Source organism: Xenopus laevis, chromosome 1L, assembly GCF_017654675.1.
Source record: "Xenopus laevis strain J_2021 chromosome 1L, Xenopus_laevis_v10.1, whole genome shotgun sequence".
Classification (NCBI taxonomy): Eukaryota; Metazoa; Chordata; class Amphibia; order Anura; family Pipidae; genus Xenopus; species Xenopus laevis.
Window position 1 is genome coordinate 211,045,000 of NC_054371.1, and position 20,360 is coordinate 211,065,359.

The window sequence follows — 20,360 nt, forward strand, 5'->3', positions numbered from 1 at the left end:
CCTCTGCGCTATGTCATCAGTGAATGTTTCTAACTTATCCGTACGTTCTCCCAGCTCAGATATATCCCGCTGAAAATCTTTAACAGCTGCAGAAATTGTAGTTTGTACTGCCTGTGTTATAGTGTCTGTGAGCTGTACTTGTAAGTGCACTAATTGTGTGTGCAATACCTGAGCGGTCAGCGGTTCATCTCCGGAGTGCATGTCTGGGTCCTCCGGTTGTGGGATAAGTTCACTAGAGTTCTCTCGGTCCTCCAACTGTATGTTTTCCGGTGAGGGTGGAGGAGATGGCCTGTGTCTCAACGGGTCTTTAGCTGTCGGAGAGGTTGCGGCGCCATCTTGCTTCGCACGTCTGGAATCCGGGCCTTGTGTGCGATGCAGGTATGGAGAGATCAGGGCTGGGCCATGCCGGCCAGGCGCCCTAGGCAAACAGCCGGTCCGACGCCTGCAAGCCACTGCTAAAACTGCTGCTCCCGTGGGGTGTGCATGCGCGAACTCCCACTGACGCTCTCGCGCGCATGCGCCTTTTGACGTTCGCACATATGCGGCAATTGATGTTCATGTGCATGCACGGAACCACAACTACGGAGCCAAATAGAAGATCATTTTGGAGAGAGGCGACCGGATATGGGGTAGGTGTCAGAGAAGGCATTTTCCTGGCGCCCCCTAGGTTTTGCACCCTAGGCACGTGCCTACTCTGCCTACCCCTAGTTCCGGCCTTGGGAGAGATCATGGTTTTCGGTTCCTTCTGCTTTTTCTTAACCATTGCTGGTGTGAGAAGGTTCCCCAAGGCAGTAGAGTCCCAGTCTATCTTGAGAAGTTGCTTATATAAAGCGAATATTCAGGATTTTTAGGTCCAAGGCACGGAGCTCTTAGGTATTGTGTGCATTCAGTTTCCTGGCTAGCCACGCCCCCCATTATTGCTACTTTTTATTACTCATCTTTCTATTCAGACCCTCCCCTAATTATATTCCAGTCACTTATTCAAATCAATGCATGCTTATTAGGGTCATTTGGACCCTTGCATCCAGATTGTTGAAATTGCAAACTGGAGAGCTGCGGAATTAAAAGCTAAAAAACCCAAAAACCACAAATAAAAAAAATGAAAACCAATTGCAAATTGTCTCAGAATGTCACTCTCTACATCATACTAAAGAAGTTAATTTAAAGGTGAAACACTCCTTTAAATGACTGATATTTTCATACCAACCAGATACCATTATAACTCTGGTCTTGCAATGATATGAAATAAAAAGGCATCCAGTCTTACTTTACCTGAGTAGCCAAATGATATGCTTGATAAAGGACTTAGATATATTCCATTTCCATACATGGCACCATGTAGCTAAAACAAAAAAAGCAGAAAAACAGTAAAGTTTTAAGGAAAAAAATCATATTATAACCAAAATTATCTCACTCTTGCTGCAGTTTTAGGGGGAAAAATTCTAGCTAAACTTAAATATATTAAAGAACATCATTAGAAATATCTTTATATTAATTATTTGTTTTAAATGTTTTTCAATTAAGGTATTTTGCCGGATAGGATGAAACACTATGCTCCAGCGCTTGTAATATTATGTGCATTTGCTTTTGCACATCGATATCAATTACACTCGGAAAATGACTCTTCGGGAATTCTGATGAGAGCTTTTGAGGATGATGATATCTGTCAAAATATATCTATAACTATTAAAATCCCTGACAGCAATCATGTTAATCTGTTGAAATTCTTCTTGTTTGGCTGGGGTTTTGATGATGAAGTCATGAGCAATTCTTCTGTAATGTTATTTGCAAAATACATACATAATGCTTCTATATTTGAGCATCAACTTGACATTATTTCCCATTCTGCATATGTTTTTTTTTAAAAATGTCTATACTTAAAGTGATACTGACACTAAGGGACACATTTACTAAGGGTTGAAGGGAATTTTTGAATTTAAAAACTTCGAATTTCGAACTAATTATTGGGTACTTTGACCATCGAATAGGCCTAAATTCGACTTTGATTCGATGTAAAAAAGTTCGACATTGAAAATCGAAGTACTGTCTCTTTAAAAAAGTTTGACTTCGACACTTCACCACCTTAAACCTGACAAATTGCTATGTTAGCCTATGGGGACCTCCTAGAACCTAGTTTTTAGAAGTCGAGGTAAAATCGTTTGATCGATCGATTAAATCGTTCGAATCGTTAGTTTCGAAGGATTTCATCGTACAATCGAATGATTTTACTTCGACCGAATATGGCCAAATTCGATAAAAAAACCTTAGACTTCGAATATCGAATATCAAAGTAATGCAATTTGATGGTCGAATTTCGAAGTTTCGACCCTTGATAAATCTGCCCCTTAAAATCTCCTTTCCAAAATATTAATCTACATTAAGGGGGTTGTTTATTAAACTCCGAATGCAAAAATCACGAAAAATTTTTGATTTTTTTAAATAAAATCGGACTTTTAAAAATCACAAATTTTTTGGGAATTTATTAAACCACGAGGATGGAAAAGTCTGAATCAGAAAATCCGGCATCTCAGACCTGTCGAGGTTGCATCTAATAGCAAAAAATTAATACCTTGATCAAATGTGGGGTGTTCCCAGATTTATTGTAGTGCTCCAGATATGTGAGTCATGTTCATGAACATGACTCACGTGTCTGGAGCACTGCAATAAATTTGGGAACACCCCACATTTAATCAAGGTATTGGCTTTTCATTTTTTTGCTATACGTATAACTGGCGATGGAGGAGGCCAGTACCAATACCTTTCCCCATTACCTTGTATTTTTGCATAGAGGTTGCATCTAAGTCAATGGGAGAAGTCCCAATGTACGCTGGGTTTTGTGCAATAGAAGTTTCGGAGTTTTCGGGCAAAAATCTAAGTTTTCGGGTGAAAAATCGGAAAAAGTTGTGAAAACGGATATAAAATCTGATTTTTTCCCGCAAAGCAAATATTCGGGAAAATGTAATAATAAATAAGCGTAAAAAACCCAAGCGGATTTGAACGGAGTTTGTAGCAGAAAATATTGATATTCGGATTTTGATAAATAATCCCCTAAAAGTTACATATAGGTCACGTTGATCGTTTTTTTGCTGACAGTTCTGCTTTTGTAAGAAATTATTACTTAGGGGCAGATTTACTAAGCACGAGTGAATAGTTCGAATACAAAAATACTCGAATTTCGAAGTAATTTTTTGGGTACTTCAACCATTGAATTGGTCAAATTCGATCGAATCGAACGATTCAAAGTCAAAATCGTTAGACCATTCGATAATCAAAGTACTGTCTCTTTAAAAAAAACTTCGACTTCAACTTCGCCAAATTCCACAGCACTTTTCTACGTTTTTTCGATCGAATAGAAATCCTTCGATGGATTGCTTAAAATCTTTCGAATCGTTTGATTCGAAGGATTTTATTGTTCGATCAGACGATTTTTATTTGATTGAACCTTTGATTTTACTTCGAGGGTCGAATTTTTAACCCTCAAAATTCGACCCTTAGTAAATCTGCCCCTAAAAGTTCATAAACCCGACTGTTTTGCCAACTTTACTGTCCCTTCTCAGTCTGTCAGTTAGAGATTCTAATGCTAACTGACTACTGCTGCACAAATATGGCAGCCCCTCATAGAGGAATATGGGGGTAAGAAAGGTAATGTAAAAGCATCAGGCATATACTTTTATGACAAAATTATAAATAGCATTCAAAGAAAATGTTATGATAGATATAAAAAAAAATGTAGCCACTTGTATGTTGATTCTTCCTCTTTGGATAAACCTCCAGTTAGAAAGATAAAAATATGAGTACCGTATATACTCGAGTATAAGCCGACCCGAGTATAAGCCGAGGTACCTAATTTTACCTACGAAAACTGGGAAAACTTATTGACTCTAGTATAAGCCTAGACACAACTACAGCCCTGTCTCCCAGCAGCGCACATTCTGCCAAAGCGACCCCCCCAGCGATCAACCGGACTTCTTTGCAAAGTTGACGGTGACAGAGAATTGCCAAATGGATTACTGTGTGCATTGTCCCACTGTCCCACTACCATGTGCAGAGGGTGATGTTTGATATTGCCATCACTGTTAATCTTTCGTATAACCAACAGAGGGCGCTGTGTGATATTGCAGTCACTGTTATTCTTTCATATAACCAACAGAGGGCGCTGTGTGATATTGCAGTAACTGTTAATCTTTCATATAACCAAAAGAGGGCACTGTGTGATATTGCAGTCACTGTTATTCTTCCATATAACCAACAAATGGCGCTGTCTAATATTGCAGTCACTGTTATTCTTTCATATAACCAACAGAGGGTGCTGTGTGATATTGCAGTCACTGTTATTCTTTAATATAACCAACAGAGGGCGCTGTGTGATATTGCAGTCACTGTTAATCTTTCATATAACCAACAGAGGGCGCACTGTTATTCTTTCATACAACCAACAGATGGCGCTGTGTGATATTGCAGTCACTGTTATTCTTTCATATAACCAACAGATGGCGCTGTGTGATACTGCAGTCACTGTTAATCTTTCATATAACCAACAGAGGGCGCACTGTTATTCTTTCATACAACCAACAGATGGCGCTGTGTGATATTGCAGTCACTGTTATTCTTTCATATAACCAACAGATGGCGCTGTGTGATATTGCAGTCACTGTTATTCTTTCATATAACCAACAGAGGGCGCACTGTTATTCTTTCATATAACCAACAGAGGGCATTGTGGGATATTGCAGTCTCTCCCCAAGTGTACTGTTGGTATAGGAATGATTAAAAGTGACTGCAATCTCAGCTACTCGGGTCGGGTACCGCTGACCCGAGTATAAGCCGAGGTAGACTTTTTCAGCACATTTTGGATGCTGAAAAACTCGGCTTATACACGGTACTCTGTTATAGTACAGTTCTTTTAAAGCCATTCCTATGTTCCTAAGTGTTTACAAAATGCCCTCACAAAAAATGAATATATGATAAAGAAGAATGGGAGATGTCCAGAAAATATCCTGATCTGCGACCGGCAGTTTTCCGGCATCAAATCCTAAAAAATTCATACGATTCAAAATTTTTTCACGATTTTAAAGAGTTCCCACATGGGAATTTTTGTGGAAAAATGTATTGATAATTAGGGGGGGGAAAATCTGTGTGGATTTTGAGTATTTTATAGAAAATTATTAGAATTTTTTTGGATTTGATAAATAATCCCCCTGGAGTCCTTTGGGAACAGAGGGAGTGGCATTAGGGTGCATAAACACTGAGCACAGAGAGAGAAAGGACTAGGGAGATCCATTGAGAAATACTGAGAAACACTGGAGATAGATACTCTGTGATAAATTACAAAATGTGCCTCAGTGCATCTCAACTCATTGGCATCATCCTCATTTAAGGAATTATGGGTGCAAACATGCAATTTACTCCTTTATAAACCTGGTCAACAATGCATCCAGAGCCACAGGTTTAATAGCAAAGACACAGCTTCATAATTTCCAAACTTTTAAAGCCTGTTTTGACGTTTTTTGGATCTTTTTAGAAAAACATTGTGGAACGTTACTGTTGAGGCTTAGCAGAGCAACCCAATGGAAAAAACATCCTAATAGTATTTCCATTATGTTGCTGGTTGGTAAACCTGGGGTTTGAACAAAGAGATTACTTAAAACTAGCTAATAATAGATAAGTAGATATCAACAGTATTGTTCATATAATTTTTATATTTATTTGTATAACTGAAAACTAAGTCCATGCTTGGTCACCTTTACATCTTTACTCTTTCAGATTTTGATGTAGCTGACTTGCCTACTTTTCATATCTCTTAGCTTTGCATTTCAGCTACTCCTTGGCTTTGAAATAATAACAGTCTCTACCGTCCTCTGCTCCACTGTTAAAACATCTGAAGTAAACGCACTTTTTGATGAATGTGTTCCCTAATGCAGATCGACTGGTATTATCAACAGAATAACAGACTGTTATATGATATTACACTAGGTGTTTAAATTTTCCTTCTTTACTTTGGAGAATAATGAGCAATGGTGTAGTTGTAACAATGGGTGCTAACAATCTACTCATAGGTTTCTTTGCCCTGCTGATACAAAATATGTAGTTGGTACTTTAGTTTACCCCACTGGGAAGAGTATTTTTTGCCAGATAAGAAATGTTATGTTCTGTGATGTGCATTGAGAGCAAGTCATTGCTTCTAGGCTTCATTTGTTCAGGGCAGGCCATGGCACACATGGGGGTAAGGGGCATTTTATAGTGCAGTGGATTTTAAAAGTCCACAACCTTCTAGACATTAAGAGGGTTATTTACTAAACTCCAAATTCAAAAATAGTGAAAAATTTGTAATTAAACCCAGAGGATGGAAAAGTCTGAATCAGAAAATCCGGCATCTCGGACCTGTCGAGGTTGCATACAAGTCAATGGGAGAAGTCCCAATGATATTTTGAAGTTTTCAGAATTTTCGGGTGAAAAAAACGAAAAAAAAAACAAAAACGTGAAAATCGGATGAAAAATCAGAGAGAATCGGATGAAAAATTAGAAAAATTTTTGAAAATTAGATTTTTCACAATTTTTCCAATTTTATTTCCCGCACACAACATTTACAGGAAAGTGTATACATAAATAAGCCCAAAAAACCTGTGCAGATTTGGTCTGAGTTTTTTTCAGAAAGAATTGAGATAAATTCGGACTTTGATAAATAATCCCCCAAATGTAGAGTTTTGTATCATGCAACAACCATGCTTCTGCTGTTGAAATTTGAATTCACTTTTTATGGTGCAAAAATGCTTAAATCACGGTAAAAATTCAAATTTGAATTTTGGTAAATTACCCCACAATCAACTAGTCACAGAGTATAATTAAAGACAAGGGGGACTGAAGGGAAACAGCAGAAGCATGGAATATATATATATATATATATATATATTATATATATATATATATATATATATATATATATATATATATATATATATATATATATATATATATATATATATATATATATATATATATATATATATATATGTTACTAGGGGTCATCTTTTTGTACTTATTTTATAGCTCTTACAGAAGTTGATCACAAAAATTCAGGGTGATTTCGAAAGTTTAGGTTGTCCTAAAAATCTAATTTAATATGAATATTTTTCCCCCTTGGTAAACTAAATGTAATCAGCAATTCCCTTGAAGCGAATGAGCAGAAAACACTTGGCAACTGGAAAACCATCTGGCAGTGAATGAGTTCAAAGGAGAATAATATAAAAATAAGGAATAACAAATATAATGCAAAGAAAGTGTGAAAGAAAGAATATTGAAAAACCTTCAACTGCAAGCTGTCTTGGCACCCATAACTAGCTGGCTACCTTCCTAAACTAATAAAGACCACCGTGACTTCCAAGTTCTTTTTATTTTTGCCAGTTTGACTATTTCCCAATCTACAGAGCTGAGTGAATCAATAATTTAAATACAGAAAGAAATATTGATTTCAACAAAATGGGCAACTGCAAACATTTACCACTATGGCTAAATTAAAAAAAAAGTAAACACCTTCCACTCTGAGCCAAGCTCAAGTTTGATATTCTTTTTGGAATATTCAGAACATTAAAGCCATTGCAGCTGTATTGGAAGCAGATGGCTGCAAACTAGGGAAACACATTTTCTTATTCCATATTCTTACCTGCAGTCTTGTATTGGAAGCAACAACTAAACCATTCCTCAATATCGAGTGCCAGTTTTCAATGTGCGAGCCGCTAGGATAGAAAACAGAAAGGTTTAAATTGTCGGCAGAGTTGTAGCTGACATGCAAACCTCACAGAGCTTAGGAAAAACATAACTGTTAAACTGACGTATTTATCCACCTGTGCAAAGAACCAATAAACCAATTAATGCTACTGGCTTAAATACTATCCCTGCTGTAATAAAATAAATACCTTGTAGAAAAATTAATCCTCCTACCCCCAAAGGGGAAATAAAGAAGGAAAAAAAAGGAGGGAAGGGGAATAATGGTGATGACATAGTTCAACTTCTTTTGACATTTTGGATACATTTTTCAAAAATGATAAAACATAATGCATCACAATGAAATCAAGTTGTGTTAAGAATTCATTTCAATATGCATTGTCTACAGACTTGACTTTAATCATGAACAAATAGTATCAAAAGTCTGTATATTATATTTACAATCAATGTTGGCCACTGTCCACTGCTTGCAGTTGCAATGACAGGGGAGCACTTTCTGCATATTAATTACACTTTATGGGAACCATTTCTTGCCCTTTAACAACATCGTTCGATTCGAAGGATTTTAATCCATCGATTGAACGATTTTTCTTCGACCAAAAAAAGATTGCAAAGCCTATGGGGACCTTCCCCATAGGCTAACATTTACTTCGGTAGGTTTTAGGTGGCGAACTAGGGGGTCGAAGTTTTTTTTAAAGAGACAGTACTTCGACTATCGAATGGTCGAATATTCGAACGATTTTTAGTTCGAATCATTCGATTCGAAGTCAAAGTCGAAGGTCGAAGTAGCCAATTCGATGGTCGAAGTAGCCAAAAAAAATACTTCGACATTCGAAGTTTTTTTCCCTCTATTCCTTCACTTAAGCTAAGTAAATTGGCCCCCAAGGGGCAGATTTATCAAGGGTCGAATTTCGAAGTAATGGGAGTTTTTTTGGGAGATTTGAAAAAAAGATCAAAATGTATTTAAAAAAATCTAAGTTTTCAACTTCGGGTGAATAGTCTGTATTCGAAGTTTTAGCGCATTTGATCGAATTCGAAATAAAAATTATTTGCCCCAAAAAACTTTTTTTCAAAGTCCACCAAATGACTCCAAATAGGTTCTAGGAGGTCCCCCATAGGCTAAAACAGTAATTCGGCAGGTTTTAGATCGCGAATGGTCAAAGTAAAAGTTTTAAAGAGACAGTAAATTTTGATATTCGAATAGGCACATTTTTTTCAAATTCAAATCGAATGTTGGCCTATTCGGTAGTCAAAGTACACAAAAATAGCTCGAAATTCAAATTTTTTTACTTCGAATTTTTACTTCTGCCCCTTAGTTATTAATTAGTGCCATTCAATTCCGAGTTGTTTTTTTAAAATAAAACAGACTCGATTAAGCAAGCTGAAAACAAAATTTACATATTTGCTACTTACTGGAATGCAAATGTGCTCCCGAAGAGTTTTTTAGCAGTTCTAAAATTTGATTCTTTGGCTGGTGGACTGCTAAGAAGGAGGAACTGGTGAGGGGTGTGCATAAATTTAAGTTGCTGTGAAACATAAAATAAACATTTCTCAGAAAGCAAAATCAACAAATCAACATTTTATTGAAAGAAGTATATATATATATATATATATATAGCCAGACTCATCAATGGAACATTAACAAGCATTGTTAAAGACAACACATGTTTCCCAGACTCTAGGCAGCAAATAAGCATTACAATTAAAAAGTAGTGTGAATTTTCCATATGTGAATACTTTTAGGTTCAAATTCTTCGTTTTAGTCTTTTTTTTGTGTTTCCTCAGACATTCAGAGGAAAGATTTACTTAAATTTAAATTAGCCTTAAAATTCATTGGGAGTGTTCTCCACCATAAGTTTGCAGGCGGGACAAACGCGTCCCCTCTGAGTCTGGGAATAGTGCCTTAGGTCTGAGTCTCCCATTTATTGCTTTGGGATCCCTAATGGACAGGCCTTAAATTTGGGACCCTCTTTTGTGTACTTTCTAAGTGAATTTGAATATTTTGGGTATAATGAAAAAATTCAAGCAACATTTGTTGACAAAATTATAAATGATATTCTCCATATACACTTGTGAATATAGAAGATTTGTTTGAGAAACTGAAGTTCTCCTGCTAACTCTCCCATCTTTAAATATCCTTCTCTGTATTCTATCTTATTGAAACAGAAAATCTGATTACAGCATTGTTTTTGCCTGGATCTTTAAATTTCATCAAATTTTAACAGATTTTTTGTGGAGTCTTCCTTCTGTAACAGAATATTTATTTTATACCAAAAACATCTTGGTATCCATGAACTGAACTGAATTGAAGCAAAGTGCAACCATCACTATACTTTTTTTAGTAGATTCAATGATTCCGTTTATAGTTCGAACCTTGTCTAGTACAGATCTTCATGGTTCAATATACTCACCGCTTTTTTTAGTTAACACTGGAAACATATCTCATGCATGAAAAACCTATTTGCTCATCCAATCCTTTCTAATACTTTCCCAGAACTCCTCTAATATTTCCATTAGTCCCCATACTATGTGCATTGTTGTAAGGACCTTACTGTATCTCTGAAGGGCCCAGGTTATTGACCTACTGACTTGGACTTGGACCTGGAGATTGAGCCCTGTCCACTAAGCAGAAGATGGAACTGCTGAAACTGTAGCATTTGTCTTATAATTATTATATCAACTTTTCAGTTACCGATAGAAGAACCTGAAATCATGGGGTCCCATTCTAATTAGTTGGCAAGACTCTACTTCTAGGGGGCATGGGTTATTGGTCCACTGCCTTCCTTGGATCTCGGGGTTGATCTTGGGGTTGAGCTCTGTTTGGAAAATGCAGAATTTGTCCTGCAATCATGTCAACCTTCCAGTTATAAATATTAGAACCCACATTTGTCTGTCAGTAGGGATGCCATACTACTTAGGTGCCAGGGTCTTCCCTCTTATTGACCCAAGTTATAAGTCTGCAAGCCTTGGAATCTCCTGGAGGTAGAACCATGCCCATTTAGTAGAATGGGCAAAAATGCTTGACCGAATCATAAAATCCTTTTATTCTGAGGCTCATGAATCTGCATTGTTGCATCTGTCCAGATCACCACTTGGACTGGGCACCTTACATTACTTCCCCTCCCCTGCTATCCCATAACTATAATAATTTCCATTTTAATGTTTAACAGACCACCATCTCCTTAAGATTTGTGGGCTCGGAAATATAAACAGATTTAATATTTAAATCATTTTACTCACTGCTTCAAAGTTATACATGGAAAAATGGCATACAAGGTCACCATGGGCAGAAACGGGTTTCAAAACAACATAAAAATACTCAATCTATCTACTATTGATTTTACAATATAAACTACAGATGGTGGAATGTGATAAGCGCAAGTGGCCAGGAGCTTCGGCAAATACATGCCAACAAATAAGCAATCATTCTCCAAGCGTCCGCAAACTTGTCTGAGCTGTAGCTTTCTGGGCTGTCACTAAAAATGCCAGCCGCAACAATTTATTTTTGCTATTGCTCTAAAATGAAATTTGCCTATTTAATAGCAAAAGAAAAAATCAAGGTTAAAAGAGAAAATATACATATTTATTATGTAATCAATTGATAGGGTGGATAATGTTTCCCTAGTATACTGTCTACTTACCCTGTTAACTGGCAGTTTCACTATATGCGATCTGTTACTGGAAATAACCCTGAATAACAGACAAGAAATACACAATGAGCACTTTCATTTTTTTTTTATTAGTGACTATATTTTAAGTTGTGTGTGTGCAAGTAAATAGTCTGCAGAATGTATTTGTTTTAACGCGTTGCCCACTAGGCTTTCTCATCGTCGGTGGTGTTGCTATAAATCTAAGGATGTTATCATGCAGGAAGAACTGCGAGAAATAATTAGCACTTCGGTTGATTAGGAAATCCTAATATTGCAGAAGGAGAAAAATTCCTTCCTAACTAAAAGATGCCAATCGGACCAGTCCCTGGATCAACTTGTACTATGAGCTATCTTCCATAACCCTGTATTCCCTCACTTGCTAAAAAGCCATCCAACCCCTTCTTAAAGCTATCTAATGTATCAGCCTGTACCACTGATTCAGGGAGACAATTCCACATCTTCACAGCTTTCACTGTAAAAAACCCCTTCTGAATATTTAGGCAGAACCTCTTTTCTTCTTATCAGAATGGGTGACCTTGTGTTAGCTGGAAAGACCTACTGGTAAATAAAGCATAGAGGGAGTAGTATATGATTCCCTTAAATATACATAGTTATTATAATAGTTGTATAATATAACCCCTTAAGCTCCTCTTAACCAGCATAAACAACCCCAACTTGGCCAGTCTTTCTTGATTAGTAATGGGCGAATTTATTCGGCAGGCGCGAATTTGCGGTGAATTCCCGCGATTCGCCGCCGGCAAATAAATTCGCAAAACTGCCGCGTAAATTCGCCTTCGTCCATTTTTTAGGACGCCAGCGCATCAAAAAAAACAGACGCCGGCGTCAAAAACAAGACGCCAATACCGTTTTGCGAATTTCACGGGAAATTCACTAATTTTTCGGCTAAAAGAAACGCGCCAAATTCGCCCATCACTATTCTTTATAACTTCTCTCTCTAATTCAATTATGACTTGTTTAAACACTGGAGATCTGTATGGCATATTCTAGATGGGGCCTTACCAGTACCCTTAATACCCATTAAGTGTATAGATGGCTGCATATTTGTATTTCCCATGTGCATGACCTTACATTTACCAACACTGAATCTCATCTGCCACTTAGCCACCCAGATTGCCAGTTTGTCAAAAACATACTGGATTGGATTATATTTAGTCAAACACATGTGCATAGCTCAACTGGTCAGCAGATGGACCAAGCAAATGAATCAACCAAGCTCTTAAATATGTTGAGAAAAAAGGGCAAATCAGACTTTCAGCATTACAATGCTTGATTACTAGCCCCATTGTAGATAAAAACTTTATTTTTCACTTCTTACCCTAAGACTGCACAGTCCATGGGAAGTTCAATTCTCCATGGAAATTGACAGCCAAACAACTGTTAAAAAATTCTAGTTAAAATGCTACACTGAGCAAATTTGATCATAAATACTATTTATAGATTGTTTCTCTACGAAGTTGCATATTTCCCTTTACGTGAATGGGAATGTAGGCTATCATAAAATACACTGTGACGTCAGCTGCTGTTGGCTTTCAAGGCTCAAATATAGGGATGTAGCGAACTGTTCTGCGGCGAACTTGTTCGCGCGAACATCGGCTGTTCGCGTCCGCCGCAAGTTCGCTAACGTCGCGCGACGTTCGCCAATAGGCGTTCGCGTCAAAATCGTTCGACCATTCGACCATTCGATCGCTAAAATCGAACGATTTTCGTTCGATTCGAACGAAAATCGTTCGATCGAACGATTAAAAATCCTACGATCGTTCGAATCGAACGATTTTCGGATGTTCGAAGTTCGCGAACAGTTCGCGAACTGTTCGCATTTTTTGCCGGTGTTCGCGAACGGCGTTCGCGAACACATACTCGGCGGTTCGCTACATCCCTACTCAAATACTGTTCATTAAAAATACATTAAGAGATATTGTAATGGGCCCGAAGGCGCAGCAGTAATAGTGCGGACCAAAGAGGAGACAAAACCAGGTTCGAAGTACAAAAAGGGTTTATCCAGAAGAATAGTCAGGGAGGTCAGTTCAGGCGGCAAACAACGGAGACAAGGAAACAGGCAAAGATCGGTACACAGAAAATCAGAATAAGAAGCCACACCCAGGAACACAAGTCAATGGAACCTATAATTGGGCAAGGAAGAAAAGGGCAATGGGGTTTAAATAGTCCAAGGCTTGGCGCCGAAATGTTGACGCGCTGGCGTCAGACGCAGACGCCAGCGTCCCCACGCTGACGCCCTGACGCCGGCGTCCGTTCCGTCGCCGGTGACCAATCCCAGATCGAGAAGATGCCGATGTCACAGGACAGCGCCCAGCAGGAGCCATGCGGTGGAGCAGAAGGTCGCCATCTTGGACGCCATCTTGGGTGAGTGTCATAGTTTCCATTACAGTACCCCCTTCCCTAGGGGGGCCTCAGGACCACCGGGACCAGGACGAGAAGGAAACTGTTTGTGGAACCTGCGGACAAGGATGGGAGCATGAACGTCAGACTTCCTCACCCAGGAGCATTCCTCAGGACCGAAACCTTTCCATTCAATGAGATATTGGAGAGCACCCCTGGAAAAGCGAGAGTCCAAGATTCTGCTAACTTCAAACTCCGAAAGATCATTGACGACAACAGGAGCTGTGGAAGAAGAAGAGGGAGAAGAGACTGCGGGTTTAAGGAGAGACACATGAAACACATTAGGGATCCTCATCTCAGGCGGAAGAAGAAGACGGACAGCCACAAGATTGATGACCTCGATGATGGGAAAGGGACCGATGAACTTGGGACCAAGTTTAGGAGAGGGAATCTTGAGACGAATATTTCGAGTGGACAACAAAACCTTATCACCAAGAGAGTAAGTTGGCGAAGCAATCCTCTTTTTGTCGGCAAATTTCTTCTGGGAAGAAGCACTTTTTTCCAAATTAGCGGCCGTAGCATGCCAGATGGCCATCATATGGGCTGCTTGATCATTGGCGGCAGGCACGTTGGTAAGTAGGAGGTCCTGAGGAAATGCCAAAGGGTTTAAACCATAAACACAGAAAAATGGAGACTTCTGGGAAGAAGAATGAAGGGAATTGTTATGGGCAAATTCCGCCCATGGAAGAAGGTCCGACCAGTCATCCTGACACAAGGACACATGACAACGCAGGAACTGCTCTAATGCCTGATTGACACGTTCGGCGGCCCCGTTGGACTGAGGATGGTAAGCGGAAGAAAATTGAAGAGAAATATTCAAGGCTTTGCACAGTGACCTCCAAAACTTAGACACAAACTGAGGACCACGATCAGACACGATTTCAGCAGGAAAGCCATGGAGACGAAAAATATGTTTGATGAAGAGTTCAGAAAGTTCCGGAGCAGATGGTAGTTTGCGGAGAGGAGTGAAATGAGCCATCTTACTAAATCTGTCGATCACCACCCAGATGACAGTGTGGCCGGAAGAACTTGGAAGATCGACAATAAAGTCCATGGCAAGATGAGTCCAAGGTCTAGAAGGGATGAGTAAAGGCAACAAAAAACCCTTTGGGGGAGAATGTCCAGACTTAGAAACAGCACAGGTGGAAGAAGAGGAAACAAAGTCCTTAACATCCTTCCTTAGAGATGGCCACCAAACCAGACGAGACAAAAGTTCAGTAGTTTTTTTAATCCCAGGATGACCGGCCTGTTTAGAATTGTGAGAATAAGACAAAATGGCAAGACGAAATTCAGGAGGAACAAAAGCTAGACCCAGGGGAGTCTTTTCAGGGGCAGAAGCTTGAGCGGAGAGTAGCTGAGGAGCACAGGAAGGAAACAAGGCTGCGATAATCTTGGAAGAAGGAACAACAGGTTCAGGGTCCTCGGAGCAAGAATCCTCAGGAATAAAGCTTCTGGATAGTTCATCGGCCTTCCTGTTTCTGGACCCAGGGCGGAAAGTAATGACAAAATTAAAACGAGAAAAGAAAAGTGCCCACCTGGCTTGCCGGGGATTGAGGCGTTTGAGGGACTGAATAAATTCGAGATTCTTGTGATCAGTAAAGATCGTTACCGGAACAGCGGAACCTTCTAATAAGTGTCTCCATTCTTCTAAGGCCAGCTTAACAGCAAGTAGCTCCCGGTTGCCAACGTCGTAGTTCTGTTCTGGGGAAGAAAATTTTTTGGAAAGAAAAGCACATGGATGAAGTTTACCATCAGAAGAAGATCTCTGAGATAACACAGCTCCAGCACCGATGTCCGAGGCGTCAACTTCGATGAAGAAGGGTTGAAGAGGCTCGGGGTGTCTAAGGATTGGAGCGGAGGAAAATGCTTCCTTGAGAGATTTGAAGGCTTCCAAAGCTTGAGGGGGCCAGTGTTGAGGTTTGTTTCCACCACGGATCAAAGCAAGAATTGGAGAAAGTCTGGAAGAAAAGTTTTTAATGAACTGTCTATAGTAATTTGCGAAGCCAACAAACCTTTGAACAGCTTTAACGCTGGTAGGAAGAGGCCAGTCCAGGATTGCGGAGACCCTGGCTGGATCCATCTTTTGTTGAGTCCTCTGTAGTCAATGCAGGGCCGCAAACTACCATCTTTCTTTTCAACAAAGAAGAACCCCGCTCCTGCAGGGGAGATGGAAGGACGAATAAATCCTCTCTGAAGATTCTCCTGGATATAGGACTTCATAGCAGAAGTCTCCGAGGGAGAAAGTGGGTAGGTGCGGCCACGGGGAGGCATGGAACCGGATAAAAGTTCTATAGGGCAAATGCCAAAACATCCTCCACATGCGTTCGATATAAAGAGAATGTATACAAAATCCTACTTAATTGGTACTACACCCCGGATAGACTCCACGCCATATACCCTACCACAACGGACAGATGTTGGAGAGGCTGCAAACAGCGAGGCACACTAGCACATCTCATGTGGTATTGTCCCGTAATCGTCCCGTACTGGGAAAAGATGTCAACACTTTTAAGCAAGGTGCTTTTTCGGAACGTACCACTTGATCCTTGGATATATATACTGGGTAGACCCCTCGAGGGGAATCCCAAGGCAGATCAAAGGTTAATGAACCACATACTGACAGCGGCTCGGAGACTTATATGTTCAAAGTGGAAACAAAGATTAGCTCCTACTATGACTGAAGTGCAAGATAAAGTGGAAGACATACGTAGAATGGAATATATGTCAGCGATACATAATCACAACACTTCAGCTTACGATAAGGTATGGACGAATTGGATATATCATTTTCCCAACATTCACACAACAGCATAGTCACTATGATCTTCCAGAATTTAGGGGCCCAGAGCGCCTATACAGCATGCGCAGTTTATGACTGCAGAATATGGACACGACTACGTTCTTTGATCAGGGCCTCTTTGCACCAAGTCCTCCTTTCCATTTTTTTTTTCTGCGATACTTTAGACCTATACCTCCTACCTCCATATCACTCTTTGACTGGTTTACCCAGATACCATACTCCAAACCTTGATGTGGAGTGGGGCTGCACCTTGTGAAACCTTAAGACACTATGCTATTATATTGTATTTAGTCAATCATATCCACAACCTTGCATATTTCAGTTTCTCAACTGTATAATGTTTTTTTTTTTTTTTTTTTTTTCTGTTTTCTTATGTTTCTTATGTTTCCTATTTTGTCCTACTTATTATTTGTGTAAAATTCATAAAACTACTTAAATAAAGAGTTATAAAAAAAAAAGTTCTATAGGGCAGTCGTATGGACGATGAGGTGGAAGATTGTCGGCAGAACTTTTATTGAAGACATCGACAAATGCTTGATAGGCAGAGGGAAGAGAAGGGTTTGAAGACACAGAAGAAATTTTAACGACAGGAACAGCGGGTAAACAGTTCTGTAAACAAAATGGGCTCCACCTGGAAACTTGTGTAGAGGCCCAATCGATAACAGGATTATGGAGACACAACCATGGTAGACCTAGAACAACTGGAGTGGAGGGGCAATCGATAAGAAGAAAGGACAGTCTTTCCAAATGCATAGTGCCCACCTTGAAAGAGAGTTCTTGAGTAGACTGCGAGATGATAGCAGAAGACAAGGGACGATCATCAATCGCCAGGACTCGAAGCGGATTCGCCAAGGACTGGAGAGGAATGGAATGGTTTTCAGCGAACACTCGGTCCATGAAATTTCCAGCAGCGCCTGAATCAAGGAAGAAATCTTTTTGGAACCAAACTGGATCTGCACTGGGAGGAGGAAACGTTGAGCAGAAGAATGGGGAGAACGACAAATCCCACCCAGGTAAGTCTCCCCAAACTTACCTAGGCTTTGGCGTTTCCCGGCTTCACTGGGCATTCATGAGCAAAGTGAGCTTTGCCCCCGCAGTAGAGACATAACCCCGCCGCCCTTCTCCGATTCTTCTCCTGTTCGGAAAGACGGGCCCGTCCGATCTGCATCGGTTCCTCTGCTGGTAAAGAAGAGGAAGAAGCAGAAGCCGCAGGAGTTGGAGAGGGCGAGATGTAAGCAGGATCGTAGAGCAAGGGTCTCTGGAAACGGGGGGCCAGGATAGGCTGAAATCGGGAATTCCTCTTGGAGCGTTCTCGATCTAGTTCAACCTGGAATTCCCTCTGGCGGGTATCCACCTTCACGGCCAGGGCGACCAGGTCCTCCCATCTGGAGGGAATTTCTCGGGACACCAGGTCGTTCTTTATCCGCATAGCTAATCCATTGTAAAAGGCTGCATGGTAACCATCGTTGTTCCAAGAAGTCTCCGCCACCAGAGTGCGAAATTCTATGGCATACTCGGAGACCGAGCGGACGCCTTGCTGCAGTTGGAAAAGCCTAGCGGAGGATGCAGTGGCACGACCTGGAGCATCAAACACCATACGGTGTTCTTGGACAAATGCCCTGGCGTTGTCAATCAGTGGATCCTCCTTTTCCCAAAAGGGCGATGCCCACTCCAAAGCCTTTCCCTGTAGACGAGTGATTATATAACCCACTTTGGCACGTTCAGAAACGAACTGACCTGGCAGCAGGGCGAACTAAATCTCGCACTGGTTGATAAAGCCCCTGCACGCTTCCGGATCACCGCTGAAAAGAGGTGGAGCAGGAAGACGCGGTTCAGAAACCTGGAGCGGAATAGGAATGGCCGGAGCAGGCACTACCGCAGGAGCCGCAGGAGACAGAGCAGTCAACTTCTCCAGAATCGCCTCAAAGGCCTGGCCAAAATGGGATTGCTGAGCTTCATATGTTTTCATTCGAGAAGCCAATCCACGAATGGCCCCTCCGACATCAAGAGGTGCTTGAGCCTCCTCCGAAGGGTCCATGGCCCAATTATACTGTAATGGGCCCGAAGGCGCAGCAGTAATAGTGCGGACCAAAGAGGAGACAAAACCAGGTTCGAAGTACAAAAAGGGTTTATCCAGAAGAATCGTCAGGGTACAGGCAAAAGGTCAGTTCAGGCGGCAAACAACGGAGACAAGGAAACAGGCAAAGATCGGTACACAGAAAATCAGAATAAGAAGTCACACCCAGGAACACAAGTCAATGGAACCTATAATTGGGCGAGGAAGAAAAGGGCAATGGGGTTTAAATAGTCCAAGGCTTGGCGCCGAAATGTTGACGCGCTGGCGTCAGATGCAGACGCCAGCGTCCCCACGCTGACGCCCTGACGCCGGCGCCCGATTCTGACGCCGGCGTCCGTTCCGTCGCCGGCGACCAATCCCAGATCGAGAAGATGCCGATGTCACAGGACAGCGCCCAGCAGGAGCCATGCGGTGGAGCAGAAGGTCGCCATCTTGGATGCCATCTTGGGTGAGTGTCATAGTTTCCATTACAGATATAGTGACAAACTGGGGCAGAAAGTAGCTTGCTACTAGAAACAGAATAGAGCATGCCACTGTAAAAGAAGAAAGAGCTGCACAAGTTTGCAATGGAGAAGAGGCCATTACTGAGCAAATAGATTCAGTATACATAAGGGGTCCATTTAATAAGCTATAAAGAAACCCATTAAGGTATCCTATGGTTAATATGCAGATGTGGAAAGGGTATTTTACTGTTTGAACAGTGAAGCTGTGGGACAGGTACAGTTAATTTTTAAGGAAGGACAGGGAGTATATTTATCTGATAAAGAAATAGAAAGTGATACAGCCAATCCATTGCCTAAATTAAAAAATCAATACAATTCTTATATAATGATTCTTTGACTGAGGAATCGTTTATAAATGGAATGTCTTTGATTGTGTTCAACTGGAAGACCCATACAATGATTGTAGTTCCTCTCATTACATTAATATAATCTACCAGTAAAGACTGAAAAATCAAAGATCATAACACTAAGATCATTACATTAATCAGTGGATTCATGGGCATGCTGGGAGCTGTAAACCAGTAAGAGCTGAAAGATCAGAGCAGGAAGACCCCTGATCTGCCCCTAACTGAGGAGCAATAAAGAAGAAAATGTGATATTCGTTATGCAGATTTTAGTTTTTCATGTGAAGCTTTTGTGTTTATAAAAAGGAAAACAAACCATTGCAGCAATGGATGGGCTAAAGGGTCTTGCTTGTCCATCTGCTTCTTAATTTCCAAATAAGGTGCCTAGGAAATATTCCAAACATATTACGTGAATAGACGCAGAGAAAAACATACAGACAATATAAAGAACATAATGTACTGTTTGATCCTTATTAGCAAACTCTTCGTACAACACAAACAGCCATGAATATTTAACAGTAATTTCCCAGCTGAAAGAATATTGACTAATCCTATTCATTTTGCGCTTAATCATGTGGAACGGCAACATTTGTTCAGCAGAGCTGTGTTTGCCGTTATTATGATTATGAGACATGCCATCATTTCCTAATTGGGATTACAGATGAGGGTCGGCCAAGAGAGGGAAGGTGGGTCACCCACTGGGTGAGGATAATAGAAAGAAGGGCCAAGGACAGCATGAAACTCAAGATACTTTCCTTTGCATTATACAGAACATAAATATTGCTCATTATTGTAATAAGGCCCATTTAACTGGTAAAGCATAATAATGTTCCTACTTATTTATAT

General features: G+C 40.4%; 1 protein-coding gene across 1 annotated transcript in view; it reads right to left on the minus strand.

Moving 5' to 3' along the window:
- Nucleotides 1–20,360, minus strand: part of parp8.L (poly(ADP-ribose) polymerase family member 8 L homeolog) — a 193,380-nt gene that overhangs the window by 10,706 nt on the left and 162,314 nt on the right. Inside the window, exons 18-22 of the mRNA XM_041569417.1 lie at nucleotides 19,831–19,898; nucleotides 11,364–11,412; nucleotides 9,136–9,248; nucleotides 7,661–7,733; nucleotides 1,273–1,342 (exon numbers count right to left, since the gene is read on the minus strand). Coding sequence (XP_041425351.1) covers nucleotides 1,273–1,342; nucleotides 7,661–7,733; nucleotides 9,136–9,248; nucleotides 11,364–11,412; nucleotides 19,831–19,898 — 373 coding nt within the window. The remainder of the gene's footprint in view (nucleotides 1–1,272; nucleotides 1,343–7,660; nucleotides 7,734–9,135; nucleotides 9,249–11,363; nucleotides 11,413–19,830; nucleotides 19,899–20,360) is intronic.